General features: G+C 42.3%; 1 protein-coding gene and 2 non-coding genes across 3 annotated transcripts; all 3 read left to right on the top strand.

The window, feature by feature from the left end:
• Nucleotides 1-9520: 9520 nt before the first annotated feature.
• LOC116870100 (olfactory receptor 2B2) lies at nt 9521-10462 on the top strand. The gene has a single exon (XM_032861794.1). It carries the CDS (start codon nt 9521-9523, stop codon nt 10460-10462), a length of 942 nt encoding a protein of 313 aa, XP_032717685.1.
• Nucleotides 10463-19156: 8694 nt separating this feature from the next.
• TRNAG-GCC lies at nt 19157-19227 on the top strand. The gene has a single exon. It is a non-coding gene; the product is annotated as a tRNA-Gly (tRNA).
• Nucleotides 19228-19616: 389 nt separating this feature from the next.
• Nucleotides 19617-19688, top strand: TRNAM-CAU. The gene has a single exon. It is a non-coding gene; the product is annotated as a tRNA-Met (tRNA).
• Nucleotides 19689-20187: the final 499 nt, after the last annotated feature.

Below are 20187 nucleotides of genomic sequence, written 5' to 3'. Positions count from 1 at the left end.
TAATCTATTGAATAGCAATAATCATAGGATTATTGAGGAAATAATCCTTTCAAAGGACAGATGGGCATCTGTTTGGATAATAAATTCAGCAGATCCATCCCCACTTTCAGGACCTGAATAAGTGGGCCTTTCTTGGTAATTTCTATGTTTAAGGACTTCTGAGACAATTTCAGTTTATATATACTTGGTCCATTCTGCAGAATAAATATTTAGTTTTATTTATATTTTCTTTAGTCCTTGCTTATTTTCTTTTTAAACTGTATTTTTTCATTTAAATTACAGCCTATTGAAAAATACCGTTAAAAATTCATACAGTAGTACAATTTTTCCTTGACCATCCCCATCCTTATTTTTATTTTATCCAGAAATAATCACTGCTATTAATTTCAAAAAATGTTTAAATATATACAGAATTTTAATTTTTTTTCCCCCCAGGTTTTTCTTTAGGCCCTTCCTCCAGTTCTTCCTCTAGCAATTGTTCTCTGCCTGTCTCCAGGCTACTCATGTGAATTATCTAAGAAATAGCATTTGTTATTATTCTAGAGGAAAACAAACATATTTTCTCATAAAGTCTCCTACAGACAATCCATAAGAAAATTGTATTTAGGGTGTACTAAGTCATTATTTTACAAAATTAGAATCATGTTCTGTGAGTTTTTCTGCATTGTTCTGCTCATTCAGCAATATCTCAGGAGAACATCTCCAAACCATTCGTTAGAACCCTTGCTTATTTTAGATGGATGAATATTGCATTCTATGAATATAGAAATGATTTAGTGAGTGTCCTCTCAAAAGACCCAATATTTTTCTCCATCTTTGGCCATTAAAACATTTCTACATCAAACATTAATGTCCATTTGTCCTAATATAATGTTAGATTTTTATGAGAGAGAGATATTCCAAGGGGTGACAAGTTTGAGAATATGTAGTTTTTAAGAGTCATTGCCATATTTTTCCCCAGAAAACCTTTAACACCTTGAATTTCCACCAGTAACCTGTGAGTAGCCTTTTTCCTTCATTCTCATTAGCAACAGAATTCAATTCCCATTTGCTTCCAGGCTGGTGAGTATGAAGAGTTTTATCATTGCTATTTTAATATACACTTCTCTACTTGGGAACTTGGTCATATTTTCTTACATTGGTCATTTGGACTTGCTTAATCTCTACATTTTTAATTTCTATAATTTGTCATTTTCCTATGGGGTTACTTGTGGGGGGTTCCTTCAAATTCGTTAAAAGCTTGTGGTTTTGTCTATTTAATAGGTCCTAATATTTTTTCAGAATTATAAATATATGTCTTCCAAATCTATTCATCTGGAAATGAAATTGAAATATGCCTGCATGTTATAGTACATAAATAATAAATATATATTGTCTGGATTAAATATTGCAACATAAAAAAATTAAATCTTACAAGACAATCTATGCAATCTTGAGTTGAAGAAGAGCTTAGTAATTAAGCCTAGAAGTTTTAAAATCCATGAAAGATAAGGTGGATATATTGGCTCTATGTTAGTTTTTAAAACTACCTTATGTAAAATGTATTGTAAATCAAGCTAATGGGCAATTTTCTTAATATAAATTACATGGAGGCCTATTTAGAGAATTTACACATGGAATAAAGAATTCCTTACTGATAGAAGTAATTGTGTGCCTTTAGAGAACTCAGTGAGTAGCTGAAAGTAAATGAATCCCAATTCAACAGAAAAAAAAAATCAAACTTTTTTGAATACTTTAGTCCCCATTGTCATTACTTCTGTCTCAGGAAAAGTTGAGAATTTGGTCTCTAGAGGAAGTTTGCTGAGCAAATGGAGAGCAAAGAGAAATATCATTTCAAAGATCTCCTCTCTCTCCCTCCCCATTGGGTATGTGACTAATTACTATAAACTATGGGGGAAGAATTTTACAACTCAGTGTTTGAGATTCTCACCAGAAACCAAAGATTGGTGTTTACCAATCTTGGTAGACAAAGTACACCATATTTCTATTTACAAAACTGGTTAGGAAAAAACCCTCTGAAAACAGCAGCTGATGCCCTCATTCCAAGGCACGTGATACCTGAACATTCTGGTCATCTGTGATACTTTGTCCTTCTCTTCCAGTCAACTCTGAATGGAAACTCATGACTTATACCGAGTGTAACTAAAAGAAACGGAATGAGTGTCGTCAAACCAGTTCCACAGCTAAACGACTTAGGAAGACGTCGCTATATCTATGAACTTTAATTCTATCTGAATTCAAGCCTTCTTGGACACAAAAATAAATGGATCTATCTCCAGTGCTTAAAATGGAGGTAAGAAGAATACATTTCCAAAAATTACTAAATCTGGGGTGCCTGGGTGGCTCCGTCATTTAAGTATCTGCCTTCATCTCAGGTCATGATCACAGGGTCTGGGGTCCCATCAAGTCCTGCCTCAGGCTCCTTGCTCAGGGGGGAGTCTGCTTCTGCCTCCACCTGCTGCTCCTCCTGCTTGTGCGCTCTCTCTCTGTCAGATAAACAAAATCTTTTAAAAAATTACTAAATTTATTTAGTATTACTTAGTAATATACTTATACATTAGCCTACCATAATTCTATAATATACTTACATACTAAGTATAGTATTATTTATACTTAGTAAAATTTGAGTGTTCTAAGCACTCATTTCATAGACTACTTATGTTTCACATCTCAGCAAAGACCAAATTATCTGTTAGGAAAAATGTGCTTCATTCCACTTAGGTTCCATAAGCCCTTATATATAATATTATTTTGAATATGTTTGTAATCTCTATGGGGAATCACTTTAGTACAGGCCAGTCTTAAGTTCTAATCTTCAGTTGTCTACTTACTGGCTCTCAGACCTTGGGCAGGTGACTTCTCTGAGCACATAAATTCAGTCTGCTTGCAAAATTAATTGTTCGTAAATAGGAAAAACTTTTTTTTTTTTTAGCATACTTCTTTGTAAATTATGCTAAGCCAAGCTACATTGTGTTAGCTGTATGAAAAATCACTCAATATTCTTCCTCATGCTCCTGCAAGAAGACGGCATCTATGTGATATTTGGAACCCTATCTTTTAGGCATATGAGATAATTCGAGAGAACTTAAAAATAAACAGTTTTTATGCTGATGGGAAATATCAATCCCATTACATTACAAAACATAAAACTGACATCCAAAGCCATTAACTTGTCCAATTATACAATGACTTACTGGCAGGTTTGGGACTAAAATTCTTGTTACCTCTTTTCTCAAGACTGTCCATATTGTGGTTTTTAGAGATGCTCCTAAGACTCTGTTAAACCTTATCTTTTTGAGTGTTCAAGCTCAGATAGGGGATGGGAGGATTCAACAAGAGATGACAGATATAAAGCTAACCTATGTACAGGTTTTAAAAAGGACATGATATGTGTTCATCTGGGCAAATATTCTAAACTATGGGTGAAGATATTCTAAGCAGATCACCAATAAAGTTTGCTAATATCCTATCCGCAGCTTCTAAAATGCTCCTTCTGTTAACTTAGGATTCAACCCAGACGTGATCCCTTTACCAGTCCCCTTGGTATCTCACAAAATCAAATGTTCTGTTTTGCTGCCCAATTGAACATTTGCCACTCAAAGTGTGGGTAACAAGATGCTGCCCATATAGCTTCACTCAAAAGCAGAAGAATCTACTCAGTGATCCTCAGGGTATTAGCCACAATGCCCATATGCGTGAACAGTACAGATGTGTGAACAGGAAATAAACATAAACAGGAAAACGATCAGGACCCCATCTCATATAAGTTCAGAGATGCAGATAAGGACTTCCTAGGTTTTTGTTTGCTTGTTTCAAATGTTAACAAATCCTTCAGTCCTAACTTTGAGACTATGAATTAGAATTAGAATTACCTAACTCCTCTTGGAGGATTCACTCAGCTGAGGTCAGATGGAGATCCCATTTAGAGAAGGGTTATGCTTCAGGAGGAATTTTTGGCCCAGCAGCACCAAAGAGATGGACACATTTGGGAAGAGAGTGTGTGAGATTGAGGTTGGGAGTGTGTGGGCAGGAAAATAATGAATTTTGAGACAATAAAAGTATATCAGAAATAAGATATACAGTGGCCTTGAAAGAGAACTACCAGGCTTCCTAAGGTATCATCTACATCAGGAAGATCCTGAGGGAGGAAAGGAGGTAAGAAGACATTTATAAAACATAAAGATATTCTAAAAATTTTAAGAAGCATACCATAAGATTTTATATTAATTTAAAAAAAACAAGCAATAAAAAATTTCATTAAGTAAAACATTCTCCTGGGAATTGAAATTTATATTTAGCTTTATAAATCGGGTGAGCTAGAAGAGTTTATAAATTTAACATTCAAAGCCACAAAGATGAGATGTACTTCAACCCATTCTTTAATTTTTTGAAGGACGGGCAAGTTTCAGGCACTGCTCAACTTTTGTGTTTAGTTAATAACCCAATTACTTCCGACATTATATACTTGCTGCCAGTTGTGCTCTTTTGAGATATTTAAACCAGTTGCCTTTCTTGTTGTTGAAAAACTCCCTAGACTGATTTCACGTGGCCAAATTGTCCTCCACTGCAAAATTTAAATTCAATTCATGAGGTTCAGCTTGGAATGTATTGTATAATTTGCTCCTTATAGCTTCCATTGATGTGGGATGCACCAATAACCCAGAGCTCACCCACTGGATCTCCTTCTCTCTCTCTCTCTCTCTCTCTCTCACACACACACACACACACACACACAAACATGTCTCCCTCAGATCATAATCCAACTTTCTAGCAAATAAATTTGCTGATGCAATCTGAAATATATTATAGTTATAGGTATTTTTAAATAATTCTTGGGCGCCTGGGTGGCTCAGTGGGTTAAGCCGCTGCCTTCGGCTCAGGTCATGATCTCAGGGTCCTGGGATCGAGCCCCGCATCGGGCTCTCTGCTCAGCAGGGAGCCTACTTCCCTCTCTCTCTCTCTGCCTGCCTCTCCGTCTACTTGTGAGCTCTCTCTGTCAAATAAATAAATAAAAAAAAATAATAATAATAATTCTTCCCTAAAAGAATCTACCCTTTAGTACCTTAAGAACTGACTTGAGTCTTTCCTGCTAAAACTAAAACTAGGTAATAGAAACGTTAATACAATAATGACATTTTTATGCGGGATATAAACTGGGCATTTAGAAATCACTTTCATATTTAAATACATTCCACTGAAGGATAAGCAGTGAGCCAACCCTGTGTCCTGTGTCCTGCTCTCGGGTTTTCACTCTTTGTCTGTATCCCTGGCTACATTCATCAGGAAACACTCCTGACAGAGCAATGCACTTGTATAAAATTTGATTTTATGTAGTTTGACACATTTTAAAAGGAAACGTAAACTGAAATTGCTTAATTTTACTCAAAAGGTCCTCACCTTATGAAATAGTCCATTGTTAGGAAAGAACTATCTTTGTCTCCTTATAAGATCGTTCAGGCACATTTTTAAAGAAAAATCTCTCGCAGGTAAACTGGAGTTGCCCATTGTTTTCTGTTCCTTTAGATGTGTAATAGAATGTTTCCACATGTGTAACAGTAACAGAAACACAACCGGAGAGAATAAGCAAAGGGGATGCCTTGAAGTCAAAAGCTTTTAGTCAAGAAAACCGAAAATCACATGTATGCTTATAATCTTTTCATAATTCTAAAATGCCATCAACTGCAAGAGGTTTAAGCCTTGATTATGACAGCTTTGCAGCAAAACAAGATGGAACACCATCATCTAAAACACAGTTCTCTGAAAATTCTAAAGACACGTGAAAGTCTGGTACATAATGACAAAGAGGGAAAAAGAGGTACCAACTTTAGGACTTTTTAATGGTAATAGATATGCGCTCTGGGCCAGCTCTGCTGGAGCAGGGGGGGGGGGGGGGGGGGGGATGGGCAAGCTCTGAAGATCTGCTCCGCACACCCCCCATGCTGTTTTTAAACTTTCCACCATAGTTACTAAGCTCATACCTCTTTTGTGTTCTTGAGGCTTTAGCACCCTCCGTCAAACAAATAAATAAATAAAATCTTTACAAAAATTAAAAATAAAAAAATAAAAAGACTTAATGGTGTAGAACTGAGCCAGGAAAGAAGGATGGTAGACAACATGGAAATAACATAGGCTACATTTAAGTTTTGTCTGACAGCCCCCATTTAGCTATTAGCTAATCAAACTGTACAGATTTTCCTTCTCCAAATATACTGCTATTACTCTCACAGCCCAGGATGGAAATTTTCTTTTTTCTTTTTTAAAAGATTTTATTAATTTATTTGACAGAGAGAGACACAGCGAGAGAGGGAACAACAGGCCGAGGGAGTGGGAGAGGGGAAATGCAGGCTTCCCACTGATCAAGAAGCCTGGCTTGATCCCAGGACCCTGGAATCATGACCTGAGCCTAAGGCAGATGCCTAACCACTGAGCCACCCAGGCACCCCATGGGATGGGGATTTTAGAGCAGAGCTGGAAGACAGCCCACTGACTCAGTGCACTTAACTGGGTCCCACATGAATCAAAGCAGAAAGAAATAATAAAAATCAAAATAAAGTAATAAGGTAAAAATAAAAATCGGAAAATCGAAGGAAAAATAAACTGATACGTAATTTATCCTGATACCCTCTGTGGGCCTGCCTCTGGTTTTGGTGACCGCACATACAACAGCTTCCTTTTTGAGGAGGAACCAACGGTGGGCACTGAGGGGCAGAATCCCGAAAGAAGGGTCATGCTGAGTTCACAAAGCCTTGGAGCCCATTTGGCATTGATGAGGTTGTCCTTTGATTTGAACTCATTCCAAAATAAAACGATTTCCTTAAAGAATATTTTAAAAATTATACCATGACAAGGGAAACTTATTTAAAAACAAAAACAAACAAACAAACAAACAAAAAAAACAAAAAAAACTTCTAGGCATAAAGATGAGTCTAAGTGTTGGAAATCATAAAGTCATGAACACCTGTTGCTATATTTTTACATACATACACAGATCCCCTAAATACCATCAGCTCCTGGACACTAAAAGCCAACTCTGACATCTCTCTGTATCTTCAGGGTCTAGCACACTTCTGTCCGCAGGGGATGTGCTTCCTAAGTGGTTGAAGACTGATGTCCACCTAACTGTGTCAGTGGCTAGTGTGCTGCGAGTTGCTACTCGGGCACCAAGATGGAGCGAAGGTCAAGTTTGTCTTGCAGGAGCTTCCAGGCTCGTGTACAAGTGACACGTACAACGTGTGTGAGGACGTGATGTGCACAAGCTATGTGAAGTAAGAAGACAACTGGAAAGAGTGAAGTGTTACAGTCAGGCTACACACAAAATTCCACTGGAAGGTCAAAGGAAGGAGCTCAGTAAATGGGAATGGCTCATAAAGGAGGCAGAATCTAACAGTGATAGAAAAAACTTGAGTCAGGGGTGGCTGGTTGCCTCAGTAAAGCACGCCACTCTCAGGCACGAGGTTTTGCGTTCAAGCCCCATTCTGGGAGCGGAGCACATTAACAACAACAACAACAACAAAATGAGAGAAATTGAATCAATGATGTGGCATTATTTTGGAAACAAATACAATAATAAAAGGAATTTGGCATGAAAGGAATTAGGTTTCCTGGAATATAGAAATGGTTGAAATTGTTTCAAAGTATTTTTTTGTGTGTGTTCATTCTTGCAATATTATCTAATAACTGTGCTTTTCCTAGGGGGGGAACCCATCTAAGACACAAAATAGATATCACAACTATTTAATCTAAAGATACGCTTTTAAGGGTGGATAAAGCCTTTGAGGGTTACTATGTGTGTGGAAGATGAGTGAATGTGCCCCCCGCCCCCCAAAAAATGAGTGAAGAAGTGTCTAAGAGTTTGGTGCTCTGGAATCTATCAAACTTCTTCCCCTGATTGCTTTCTGGCCCAGCGCTGTCATTCCCGATTCTACTTCTGTGCTCCCTGCTGCCGTAGTACTTTCCCTGTCCTTGTGCCCTCACTGGCCACAGAAAGCCTGGGAGGATGTCACATGTGACATCATGCGTGAACCAGAGTGCGTATCAGCTGAGACCGAGAGGGGATATTGTGGGGGGACTAATAGTCCCTAGAATACATAAAACAAAGTTAAAATACACATTGCTAACAGTTTAATGAACAAGAATAATAATGAAAAACTTACATTCCGATATTGATAAAAATAATGAAATAATTTCGAGTGTCCTGTTAAGATTTCTTTGGCATGAATCATTTTTAGCAGGCAGAATGGACAAATTCACATGGGGAACGCAGGGCCCTGAGTAGCTTCTGCCCAAAGCATCTCAGAGTTTCCACATCACTCCCATCCTTTCCCAAATATGTCTGTGTTTCTCCAGGCCATGCACCTTGCCAGGTAATCTACACTAAAAACCACATGTTGGCCTCACAGCAGATGGTTATGTGAGCCTTGTTAGTTGGGTTGATGGTTTGGGGGTTAAGGAGGAAATGGGAAGCTTTCAATGGACAACCTTAAGAAATCTGGAGATCTAAAAACCGTAATTCCTCTTTGAGCACCTCAGAGGCCCCAAATCACTAAAGTTTCTTTCATCCACACTGCTCTGTTTCTGGGGGTCAGCATCCAGATTGAAGGGTATTTCTGTGCCTCACGTCAAGACAACAGAAAAATGTCATTATTTTCACCCTATGAGTGGAAAGCCTGAAGATCAGAGAATAAGAAACGAGGGCAATGTGACTAAATTGGGCAAAGTGTGATCCCAGGCCTGTCAGACTTCACGTTTCCTTATTATTAAAAAAATCCTGTATGAATTCTGAACTTCTAAAAACTAAAAGGACATGTCTCCTTAAATTGTGTCTGATAACTTGCTAGATACTGTCTATATTTTTTTTCGGGGTGGGAGGAGTGAGATTTAAACAATTTTAACTAATTTCCACAAACAGGGAATCTCACTGGCATTAAGGAGACATTAGAATAAATTTCAATGGCAGGAACTGTGCCAACTTCTTTTTTTTTTTTAAGATTTTATTTATTTATTTATTTAGAGTCGGGGGAGGGGCAGAAGGAGAGGAAGAGAGAGAATCTCAAGCTGACTCTGGGCACAGAGCCTGACATTGGGCTTCATCACATGACCTTGAGATCATGACCTGAGCCAAAATCAAGAGTCCAATGCTTAACAAACTAAGCCACCCAGGTGCCCCAGAGCTATGCCAACTTCTACCTTAGACTAGGTATCAAGGCACAAGTGAGAACAACCAACTTGTGAAATAACAAAAGGTCAAAGGATACCTCCCGTGAACATGGAAACTGATGACCTGCTTTTAAAATTTGGTAATTCATTTTGCAAAGACACTGTTATGAACACAGAAACACTTTTGAAATACTTGGAAAGATATATTTTTAACAGTACACTTTTCACATTATTCATACTATCAGTCTGTAATTTGTGTAAATTATTAGCAAAGTGATTATAACCAACTGACAGTCAATAAATATGCATTTGTTACCTTACTGACCTTTTATACTTCAGGGAACAAAGAGCTGAACCACTGATCATGAGGCAGGTGAATGAGAGCATCCCACAGGAGTTCCTCCTCCTGGGTTTCTCAGATCGACCATGGCTGGAGCTCCCACTCTTTGTGGTCTTCCTGATTTCCTACATCTTGACTATCTTCGGCAATCTGGCAATAATTCTTGTGTCTCATCTGGACCCCAAACTCCATACCCCCATGTACTTTTTTCTTACCAATCTGTCACTCCTGGACCTTTGCTACACCACAAGTACGGTTCCACAGATGCTGGTAAACATACGCAGCACCAGGAAGGTGATCAGTTACGGTGGCTGTGTGGCCCAGCTCTTCATTTTCCTGGCCTTGGGTTCCACCGAATGTCTTCTCTTGGCCGTCATGTCTTTTGATAGGTTTGTAGCTATTTGTCGGCCTCTGCATTACTCAGTTATCATGCACCAGAGGCTGTGCCTCCAGCTGGCAGCCGCATCCTGGTTCAGTGGCTTCGGCAACTCAGTGCTGCAGTCCACCTGGACCCTTCACATGCCGCTTTGTGGCCGTCGAGAAGTGGATCACTTCTTCTGTGAGGTCCCTGCCCTGCTCAAGTTGTCCTGTGCAGACACGACAGCCAACGAGGCGGAACTGTTCTTTATCAGTGTGCTATTTCTCTTAATACCGGTGATACTCATCCTTATATCATATGCTTTCATTGTCCAAGCAGTGTTGAGGATCCAGTCTGCCGAAGGCCGGCGAAAGGTATTTGGCACGTGTGGCTCCCATCTGATTGTGGTGTCACTGTTTTACGGCACTGCAATCTCCATGTACCTACAACCGCCATCCCCCAACTCCAAGGACCGGGGGAAGATGGTGTCCCTCTTCTATGGGATCATCGCACCCATGCTGAACCCCCTTATATACACACTTAGGAATAAAGATGTAAAGGGAGCATTTAAGAGGTTGATTGTGAGGGTTTTCTTAATCAAGAAATAGGAATGCCTAAATGATAGGTCTTCTTAAAGACTTGAGGTTTAAGCTTTTTAATAATTTGTCTCCAAGTTACCTTATCCTCACTACTCTTAGAAAGAACTGTTATGGTGAACTTCCTCAAATAAAATGTCATTGATAGAGAATTTATTTATTTTCTACTGCCCAAATATATTCCTTGTACGAGTCCCAAGAACTGGTCTATTATGATCCCCTGAAATAGTGTGACCTTAAAACATTTTAACGTCTCAGGCTTTATACCCCTGGTTTGTGTACATGGGGGAGGGTTAAACTCCTATGAGACTAGAATAAAAGCTTAGTACACAAGACATTTTTATACACATGCAAATACATTCACACACGTTAAACCCGCAGTCAACCCAAATGCATTCATATAGGCTCAACCGACACTTCTGTAGGAAATTTGACAGAAGTCCATAAAGCCATTCACAGCCCCCTCCTCCTAAACTGTAGATATAAGGTTAATAGCCCTAGCTTAAATTATTGACACTATCCCCACATCGTAGTCTGAAGATCCACAGTGATTCTTCTTCCACAGTTTACTAGATCTTCTATTCTCCTGCTTCTCTACTTTGTACTTCTGAATTGAACTGTCCTATTCAATTCCATTCACCAAATAAAAGTGAGCAGCACTTTAGGCCTGAATCAAATAGTTGTTTTTTGGAGGAAAAAAAAAAAAAAAGTTTTTCATGATTCTCTTACACTTTGTAGTGTCTCTCTCTTTTTAAATCCTAAAGCACTGATAGTCTACATCATGAAACTAGCACATCAAATAATGACGACCGTTACTTATCTAAGGCACTTTTCTTGTGCAAGAAGCAAAGCGTATTAATTCCATGTTAGTTCCCCTGAGGAAGCGAAGACTGTAATTTTCACTAATTCCACATGGCCTTCAGCTCTCATCGAAGGGCTGAGGAAGACACTTAAACACTGTGAGTTGGTGATTTGGTTGATTTTAGGATTTACGATTGTCACACTATAATCATTTTAACTGCCTCTTCACTACTCTTCTTTTCCCAGTTTTTTTTCTTCTACTAAATAGATCATAAAAACAAAGTACAATAACTAAGAAATGCAATTAGCACGTTCTTCATAAGATCTTCCAATAACAGCATACATTTCTGCCTCAGGGTAATTACAACCCAACACAATGGATCTCAAAACTTCTTAAAAGGTATCAGAACTCACGGGAGGGCTTTAAAACTCACACCCTGGTCCCAGATTTTCTAAGGTCTGGGTGAGGGAGAGGGCTGGAAATTTGCACATCTAACAAATGCTTAGGTAATATGGATCTGGGGACCACACTTTAAAGTTGTGTGGGCTAATATTTAAAATAAATAAAGATGTTTTGTTGAGTTCCTTTTATCTCCATGGATGAGAAATATAATTAAAAGGATAAATAGAAGCAAAATGCTAAAGGAATAGATTGAAGGATGAGAGGACATTCCCCAAAGAAAATGCATTCATACTTTGAAATCTGGATAAATACTATACTGAACTTCCAGAGAGAACTTTTTATATGATCTCAAAGTCAATGTCAGTGATCTTTAAAGAATTGTAAGGAATAGCAGTGAAACCAGAGTGATGGAAATTGAGGTATTTTGCACTTCTAAAAATGAGCCAGTATTTTGTTCAATGCATGATATCATGGTAAACTTTGAAGAAACACAATTAATACAAAATATATATACAAATACTTTGCTATCAGTTTGTAATTATTTTATTAAGTTAAAATATTATATATTAAATATGCTAATATAAATATATGACATATTATTTAAATATTGATTACTATACTATTATATGTACTATATTATTATTTAATGTAATATACTATTTGACATATTAATATATTAGTTATTGTATTTAATACCTTATTTAAACTATATATTATATATTGTGGAAGCCAAGAAAAACAGGCTGTACCCACCCCAAGTCTAGCCTTGACATAAGTACAGCCATCTTGGCCCCGGCAGCCATCTTAGGTCTCCAAGACGGGTAAATGACCCCTGGCTCCGGGAAGACTGACTGGAGCAAATACAATGAATAGGACAGCTCCAGGAAGACTGACCGGAGCAAACACAATGATCAATCAGGAATAATTAATAAGCCTATCGTTGTAATAACTCATGTTAGGAATAACATGGCTTGACGTTATAATAGATCATGTCAGAAAGAAAAAGAAAAAAACAGGAACAACATGGTTTGACATTGTAATAGATCATGTCAGAAAGAAAAAGGAAAAAAACAGGAACATAGGGCCAGTAGTTGTGGCCCAATCACCTACTGACACCCCTGCTCTGCCTTTAAAAACTCGGACTGTAATCTGGCTTGGGGTCCAAGTCCCTACTCCGCTGTGTCGGGTATACTTGGGCCCAAGCTTAAGCTTGTCAAATAAACCCTCATGTGATTGCATCGGTGTCGGCTCCTTGGTGGTCTCTCGGACGCGAAAACTCGGGCATAACATATATAACTAGAATTCATTCTGGCTTCATTTAGAACCACCAACACTAAACTAACTTAGTCCAATTTTATAGAGGTACTAGACTGATATTCTTAGGGAATGTTAAGTATCTCGATTTCTGAGTAGAATTTGCCCACTTCTCATAGTTTTGTATAATACGGTGCAGTAATGACTAAGATGGCAAAGCACTCTATTTGCTCCTATCTGTGGGGCGACCCTATTGGATGGGGGGCGGGCAGCATGGGCGGTGAAGAATGCACCCTGGGCAGAACAAGAGACAGAAATGTATTGGATACACTGGGAGGGAGCCCTGGGTGGGACAGCAAAGGAGAGCCCGTCTGCCGCCACGTAGTTACAGGGCAGAGTGAGGGAGGCATGGATGTATGGAACATTCCCCTTTTTGTTAACTGTGCTTTGCTGTAAAGTAGCCCATTGGTTAGTTAGGGTTTATGGCTATTTCCAGGTGGGCTGCTGAATGAGGCTATCTGCATTCAGCCCTGCGGTCCCTGGGCCGTTATGCCTTGCTCAAGTTGCCATTGCTCTAGCTTCTTGTCTAAAAGTGGCCTCTACACTGCCTGCTTGTAAATTCTCCCTCAAAAGGTGATTCCTAAACCCTACCACTCCAGAAGGAAGGCACTGTTATCCCAGGAATTATATTCATTTGTCCTCCTAGAACATGCACTTACCAACAACTTGTATGAACTCAGAGATGACAGGCATACTAGATTAGAAGTGACACCAAAAGGGAGAAATTGATAATTCTATGGAAGTCAGAAATAAAGTTAAAAGATAGAAGCCATAAGTAAATGGATGACAATGAACATTAATTAACGCAGAGGAATTCACTTCATATTCTGTACTACAGGCTACTAGAAATGGGAGTCCCATAGTGTCTCATCTGGGAACATACTCTCAATTAAGCATGTGATTATTGCCTTCATTATTGGCTTCATTACGTGTGACAGTCCTCAGGCGCTCGGGCTGCCCTAAAGGAAAAACAAATAGTTAACTTGTAGAGATCACAGTCTTGCAAGACCGGAGTCTCCTTTAGTTTACAAATGTCCTAGTGATTTGTGAGGAAGAGCTTTCTTACCAATAGCCTAACTTCCAGAGACCCAGAACTCCGTTCCCGAAGCCCTAAAATCACCCTCCCCTCCATACAACTGAGGGAGGCTGAGACAAGGAAATATAAATAATTTCTTTTAAACCTGCAGCCCATTGACAAGGACGTGGGATAGGAGGAATGTAACGTTTCTCCAGGAAGCTCCCAACTGTTTTCCTGTTAGTGCCTCATTAGAGGGAAAAAGGCCTTGGCTTGACGATAACCAGGCCTCCAGTTTCCTGAGAGTCTTCATTAGCATACGACAGTCCTTCTGGATACCCCCTTTGTCCTCACGTCCCCAACCCCCTAGTATATAATCACCATCCCTCACAACCTGGGAGCAGCAGTTCTTTCTGCCCACAGGTCCTGTCCCTACGCTTTAATAAACCACCATTTTGCACCAAAGACTCCTCAACAATTCCTTCTTGGTCGTTGGCTCTGGACCTCACCCTGCTAAACCTCACCTGTATTCCAAAACGACATCAATATTGCATTGTATAACTAAATTTAAAAAAAATAAAAGAAAATTAAAGGTTTTTAAAGGCAGAGAGAGGGCATTAAACAAAGAAGGGAGGATGTTGAATAATCCAATCAAGAAATGGGCAGAGGACATGAACAGACATTTCTGCAAAGAAGACATCCAGATGGCCAACAGACACGTGAAAAAATGCTCCACATCACTCGGCATCAGGGAAATACAAATCAAAACTACAATGAGATACCACTTCACACCAATCAGAATGGCTAAAATTAACAAGTCAGGAAATGACAGATGCTGGCAAGGATGCAGAGAGAGGGGAACCCTCCTACACTGTTGGTGGGAATGCAAGCTGGTGCAACCACTCTGGAAAACAGTGTGGAGGTTCCTTAAAAAACTGAAAATAGAGCTACCCTATGACCCAGCGATTGCACTACTAGGTATATATCCTAAAGATACAAATGTGGTGCTCCGAAGGGGCAAGTGCACCCGAATGTTTATAGCAGCAATGTCCACAATAGCCAAACTATGGAAAGAACCTAGATGTCCATCAACAGGTGAATGGATAAAGATGTGGTATATATACACAATGGAATACTATGCAGCCATCGAAAGAAATGCAATCTTGCCATTTGCGACGATGTGGATGGAACTAGAGGGTATTATGCTTAGCGAAATAAGTCAATTGGAGAAAGACAACTATCATATGATCTCCCTGATATGAGGAAGTGGAGATGCAATGTGGGGGGGATGGGGGGTAGGAAAAGAAAAAATGAAAAAAGGTGGGATTGGGAGGGAGACAAACCATAAAAGACTCAATCTCAAAAAACAGACTGAGGGTTGCTGCGGGGAAGGGGGGACGGGAGAGGGTGGTGGGGATATGAACATTGGGGAGGGTATGTGCTATGGTGAGTGCTGTGAAATGTGTAAACCTGGCGATTCACAGACCTCTACCCCTGGGGATAAAAATACATTATATGTTTATTCAAAAAATAAATTAAAAAAAAAAAAAAAGAAGGGAGGAATTTATTATCAAGGTATGCATTGTTTAGGCAAGGCCGTCCTTCTAAGGGGAGCCCATAGTAAATGCCTTAGTATTGACCAGGAAATCCCCTGTGGACTGGTCAAAGGTTACATTCCTGGAGGGTGAAACCGCAGTTAGATTAGGGATTAAGTCTTGGTTTCCAGATTTGGGGGCTTAACTTCAGTGATGCCAGTTGGGGCCTGCAGTGGTGGTTGCTTTTTTAAACAATCCAACTGGCTTTATTAAATAATTCATGCCTTGGGCGGTGTCCTACCCAGCAAGCATAGGGGAGCTGGGGGGGTGGTCCTGTGTACAAAATGGGAGGCTTCTGCAGAAGGGAGGGTGGGATAAGTAAGTTATTAGCAAAAGAAAAGAAAAGATTGTCCCAGGCAAGGTCACTTCCTTTAGGGAGAAAAGCTGAGGGTTTTATCCTGCAAATTACCTTCTTTTGCTTTGCAGTCCAGGATGCAGAGGCCCAGGTGGCTGACTGACGAGGTGGTGCCAATGAGCGAGTTCCTGCTGACTGGGTAAGGCTGCATTTCTGGGGAAGGTCAAAACTGCAGTCGGGTCAGGCAGGAAGCCCAGGTTTGGTGACTTGGCCCAAGGGACACGTTTGGGTCCTGTAGTTTTCTTTTGAACAGTAAATTTTGAGGAGAGAGCTGGTACTGTTTACTGATTAGACAAGGCCTGTAAGAGAAAGAGAGGAGCCAAAACTAATTCCAGCTTACAGATATCCTTTCCTCAAGGCTGTGGGAGTGATGGGAAGGGGAACAGAGAACGTGCCACCCTAAAACACGCCACTGTGACACATTGGTTTTGTTTTCTTTTGTTTTTAGTTAAAGGTACTTGAGAAACAGCCAGTGCAAGAAGGGTAAGTCTCGGATGTGAAACGTACCCTCCCGTACCAGCAGGGGAGAAGACATCCTTACCACCAGAAAGAGGGAATCTAGGGCTGTTAAAAAAAAAAGAAAACCGCAATTGAGGGACAGCAGAATAATCCACACCAAAGTAAACGGATATTTGGGTGGGGGGCGGATAGAAAAAGCAGACCCGGAAGCTCTAAAAACGGAGAAGGTGCCCTCTTGTAAAGACAATTCACATTGAGAAGAGAAGTATCCATTCGTAAGACTCCCTGTCCATACCAGGGGGAGAATGACGACTCTAACGCACTAGAAATTGTGGTGGGGGGGAGGGGGTGGGGGGGGGCGCGGCGGCGACCAGACTCGAGTCTGTGTGGCAGACCTTCCGGTGCTTGGCCTGGTCACTTCCGTAACGGCCTCTTTCCCACACTCGCCCCAACGTCTTTAGCTGAAGTGACTTGGGCCATCCGGGGGCGCGTTCCCAGTACGGCTGTCTCCTGTGGAGACATGAGGGAGAAATATTTTATTAAACTTGCTTGTTAATTCTTGTTCGTTTCTTGTATTATTGTATAATGGTGGGGGGGTTATATTTTCTCCCCAACAGAGTCTGTATCAATCGGGGTAGAGAGAAAATCAGACTCGTCACAGTGTAGCGTGTTTGCCGTCTGTCTGGTCGCCGCTTCGCAAACGCGCTGTTCCCTGTCCGGAAGGTACACAGGCGCCTGCTTCGGCCGCTCGGTTGTGTCTCCTGGTTCGACAGGGGCCGCCGCGTGGCTCGTTTCTCTCCTGTTCCTGTGCGTCCGTCTGACGTCGCTTTGCTCACCAGGCCAGGGAGGGGCGCGGCCCTTCTGTTTCTCACCGGAAGTTCTCGCTTCCGAGGGGCCACGTCCGCCGGAGTCCGGGCCCACCTGGACCTAAGGCCGCGCGGCGGGGCTGGAGGGCGCCTGCGCGGGTCGCCTGACGCGGTCGCCGCACGCAGGACGGGGCAGGGCCCGCGGGGAGTCTCGGGAGTTCGCTGCCACAGGAACCGCTGCCGGAAAGGGCCCCACTCGTATCCGTCCGGTCGGCCGCTCTGGCCTCCGCGCCCCGGCCTGTCTAAAGTGTGTGAAGAGGCACGAGCGGAGTGACCCTCTGTGGGTGCCGGGGACGCGGCGCTGAGGGCTGCAGGCTCGCTCCCCGGCTGGCGGGTGCCTGCGGGCGTCGAGGAGCCGGCGCGGTGCGCGGAGCCAGAGCTGGGCCGTGAGCTAAGCGCGCCGGACCTCTGCGGGTGCCTCCGAGCCGGGGCGCGGACGAAACAAGGGGCACGATCCCCGCGTCACACGGAACTGAATGTGTGAGAAGAAACACACAAGCAAGAAAGGGGTCGAATGTGTGTGTCCTTCTGAGGGACGGTGTCGCTGCGTCGAGTGTTCGGGAAAGGCCTCTGGTAAGAGGACCTAGAGCTTCTGAGTGAAAGACGCTCCTGAGGAGGAGAGAGACTGAGGAGACGAGAGGCTGGCTTGGGGCCGCAAGGGAGAGACACCAAACACTTGCTCTGGGCTTGCCCTCGGGGGATTCAGAGGAATTGCGTGGCTCTTCACGGTTGGAGCATTGTGAATGCAGCTGGAGTAGGAACAGATGTGTGTGTGTGTGTGTGTGTGTGTGTGTGTGAGAGAGAGAGAGTGACAGGCAGCTCAGGTGTTGTGCATGATGTTAAGGATCTCGGGTTTATCTGTGCCCAATTACACTTGATCTCTTTGCCCCCAATTCCCCAGGCTAAGCTGAGCCCCTAAGCACCAACTACAGGGGAGGCTGTGGGTCCTGGAGGGTAGGGGTGGGAATGAATGAATGAGCAACACGGTCCTTCAGAAACCCAGTCATACTCTGTCGGTTGAACGACTCCTTCAGCCGGGGTCACGGCCCCCCGGCAGTGGTGAGATTTTAAAGGTTGTTTAACTTTTGAGTTTGGCCCTTATGTTTGTCGTCAGACTTGGCAGACTGCCCTGAAAAAGAAACAGACTAGGAAAATCTGTGCTTCACAGGAAAATTCCAGCACATCTTTCTGTTCCGTCTGATCCTGCCAGCGGGAGCTACTTTACAACTGTCATTTGTAGGCAGCCGACAGCAGTAGAGAACAGTCCCTGTCACTAGACATGCAAATTATTTGTGTCTCCTGATGGGACATGGACGCTCCCCCCTCCCCCCCGCGCCCACTCCCATCGCGGAAAAGCCAGTTGTGCCCTGTGCACGCGTTCGCGTCAACATCCCTGATCTATCCATGGCATCCCTTTGAATTCTCCTCTGACCTGGTAGTAACAGCTGATCACTTATTTCATTCATTAAGGGGCTAAAAAAAGCCTTCATTTTTATATTCGTAGGAGAGTTAGTTATAACTGTACCTTTGTTTGTTTGTTTTGAAATTACCCTTCTTTGAGACCTCTCTGCGCTCGCTTTGACTGCAAGGAGTTTCCGGTGCCACCTGGATAACCATGGCAACCGAGGCCTGCCTCGCCGCCTGCCTTGCTTTTCTCCGAGGCGGCCAGCAGAGGGCGGTGCTGGGCGCATCACCCCCTCTCGGCCGGCCTCCGGGTCGCGGGATTTGCCACGAAAGTGAGGTTTTCCTGAAAAGTGGGGAAGAAAGGGCATTACAGGATTTTAGTCGGTAAGAGCAAAAAACGAGATAAGAAGAAAGAAAGGTACATGTGTTAGCAGTAGCGAGAAAAACAGCGGGCTCAACGTTTTCTAGCTCCAGCGTAAAATTTTGTGTACCGGGCATTGGTGGTTCAGTGGTAGAATTCTCGCCTGCCACGCGGGAGGCCCGGGTTCGATTCCCGGCCAATGCAAGGGCAGTTTTTTTTTTCGTCCCCCCCCCCCCCCCACTAAAGTCCTTTCCAATCATTTTGAAACGACCCCCGTGTAGCAGTAGGATTCCTTCCACTTTCGGTTTCTGAGCCAGCTCATCCATGGAGACGAGATGCAGAGTCGCTTCTGCCGTGGTCAGTGTGGCAGGCTGGCGACCGCTGTTTCCCCGACTGGAACATCAGACTTTCCGCTTTCAGAATACGTAGAGTCTGTGTGCTCTGGAGTCATCTTTTGTTGGAAGCCTGGGGTAACACTGGTATGTAGGCTTTGAAGAAAAAAAAAAAAAAAAAAAAAGAAGTATCTTCGGACAAAGGCCGAAGCCTTTGGAGGAAACTGTAAAAGGATTACCGAAAGGACGTTTGCTACGCCTAGCAGAGTGGCGCAGCGGAAGCGTGCTGGGCCCATAACCCAGAGGTCGATGGATCGAAACCATCCTCTGCTAAAGTGGGTAACTGTTTTCACTTTCTTTTTTATCCCCCACCCGGCTCCCCCACCGCCCTCCTCCCTCCCCACTCCCGCCAAATTATATACATTTACAACACAGCTTTAGAATCCTATCTTCCTTCGGTCTCTAACTGAAGCTTTAGTAACTTTTGGACGAAAATAACCCACCAATCAGAAGTCTCTAACTAGCAATGTCAGGTGCCCTCTGTTGGGAGCAGAGAATCGATTTTAACCCATCAGCTGGCTGCCGCGTTGTAAACATGACTGTAAGTTTAGAGGTCAAAAGAACCAAATACAGAGATTCATTTCAGTTTGGAGAATTTAAAATTTAAAATAGCAACTTTCCTAACAGTGTCCCTCACCTCCGCATCCTGGCTCTGTTTTCCTCCTCAGCACTTAACCACTACCTGGTAGACAGTATCTTTTATACTATATAGTCCCCCACCCCCCACCCCGGGAGCTTACATTCGCAAGAGAAGAGGTTTTTGTTGTTGTTG

The sequence above is a fragment of the Lontra canadensis genome, unplaced genomic scaffold (genome assembly GCF_010015895.1).
Source record: "Lontra canadensis isolate GAN:19392208 unplaced genomic scaffold, GSC_riverotter_1.0 scaffold21, whole genome shotgun sequence".
Classification (NCBI taxonomy): domain Eukaryota; kingdom Metazoa; phylum Chordata; class Mammalia; order Carnivora; family Mustelidae; genus Lontra; species Lontra canadensis.
Note: the sequence above shows the minus strand (reverse complement) of the source record. Positions and strands in the feature narration are given on the sequence as shown.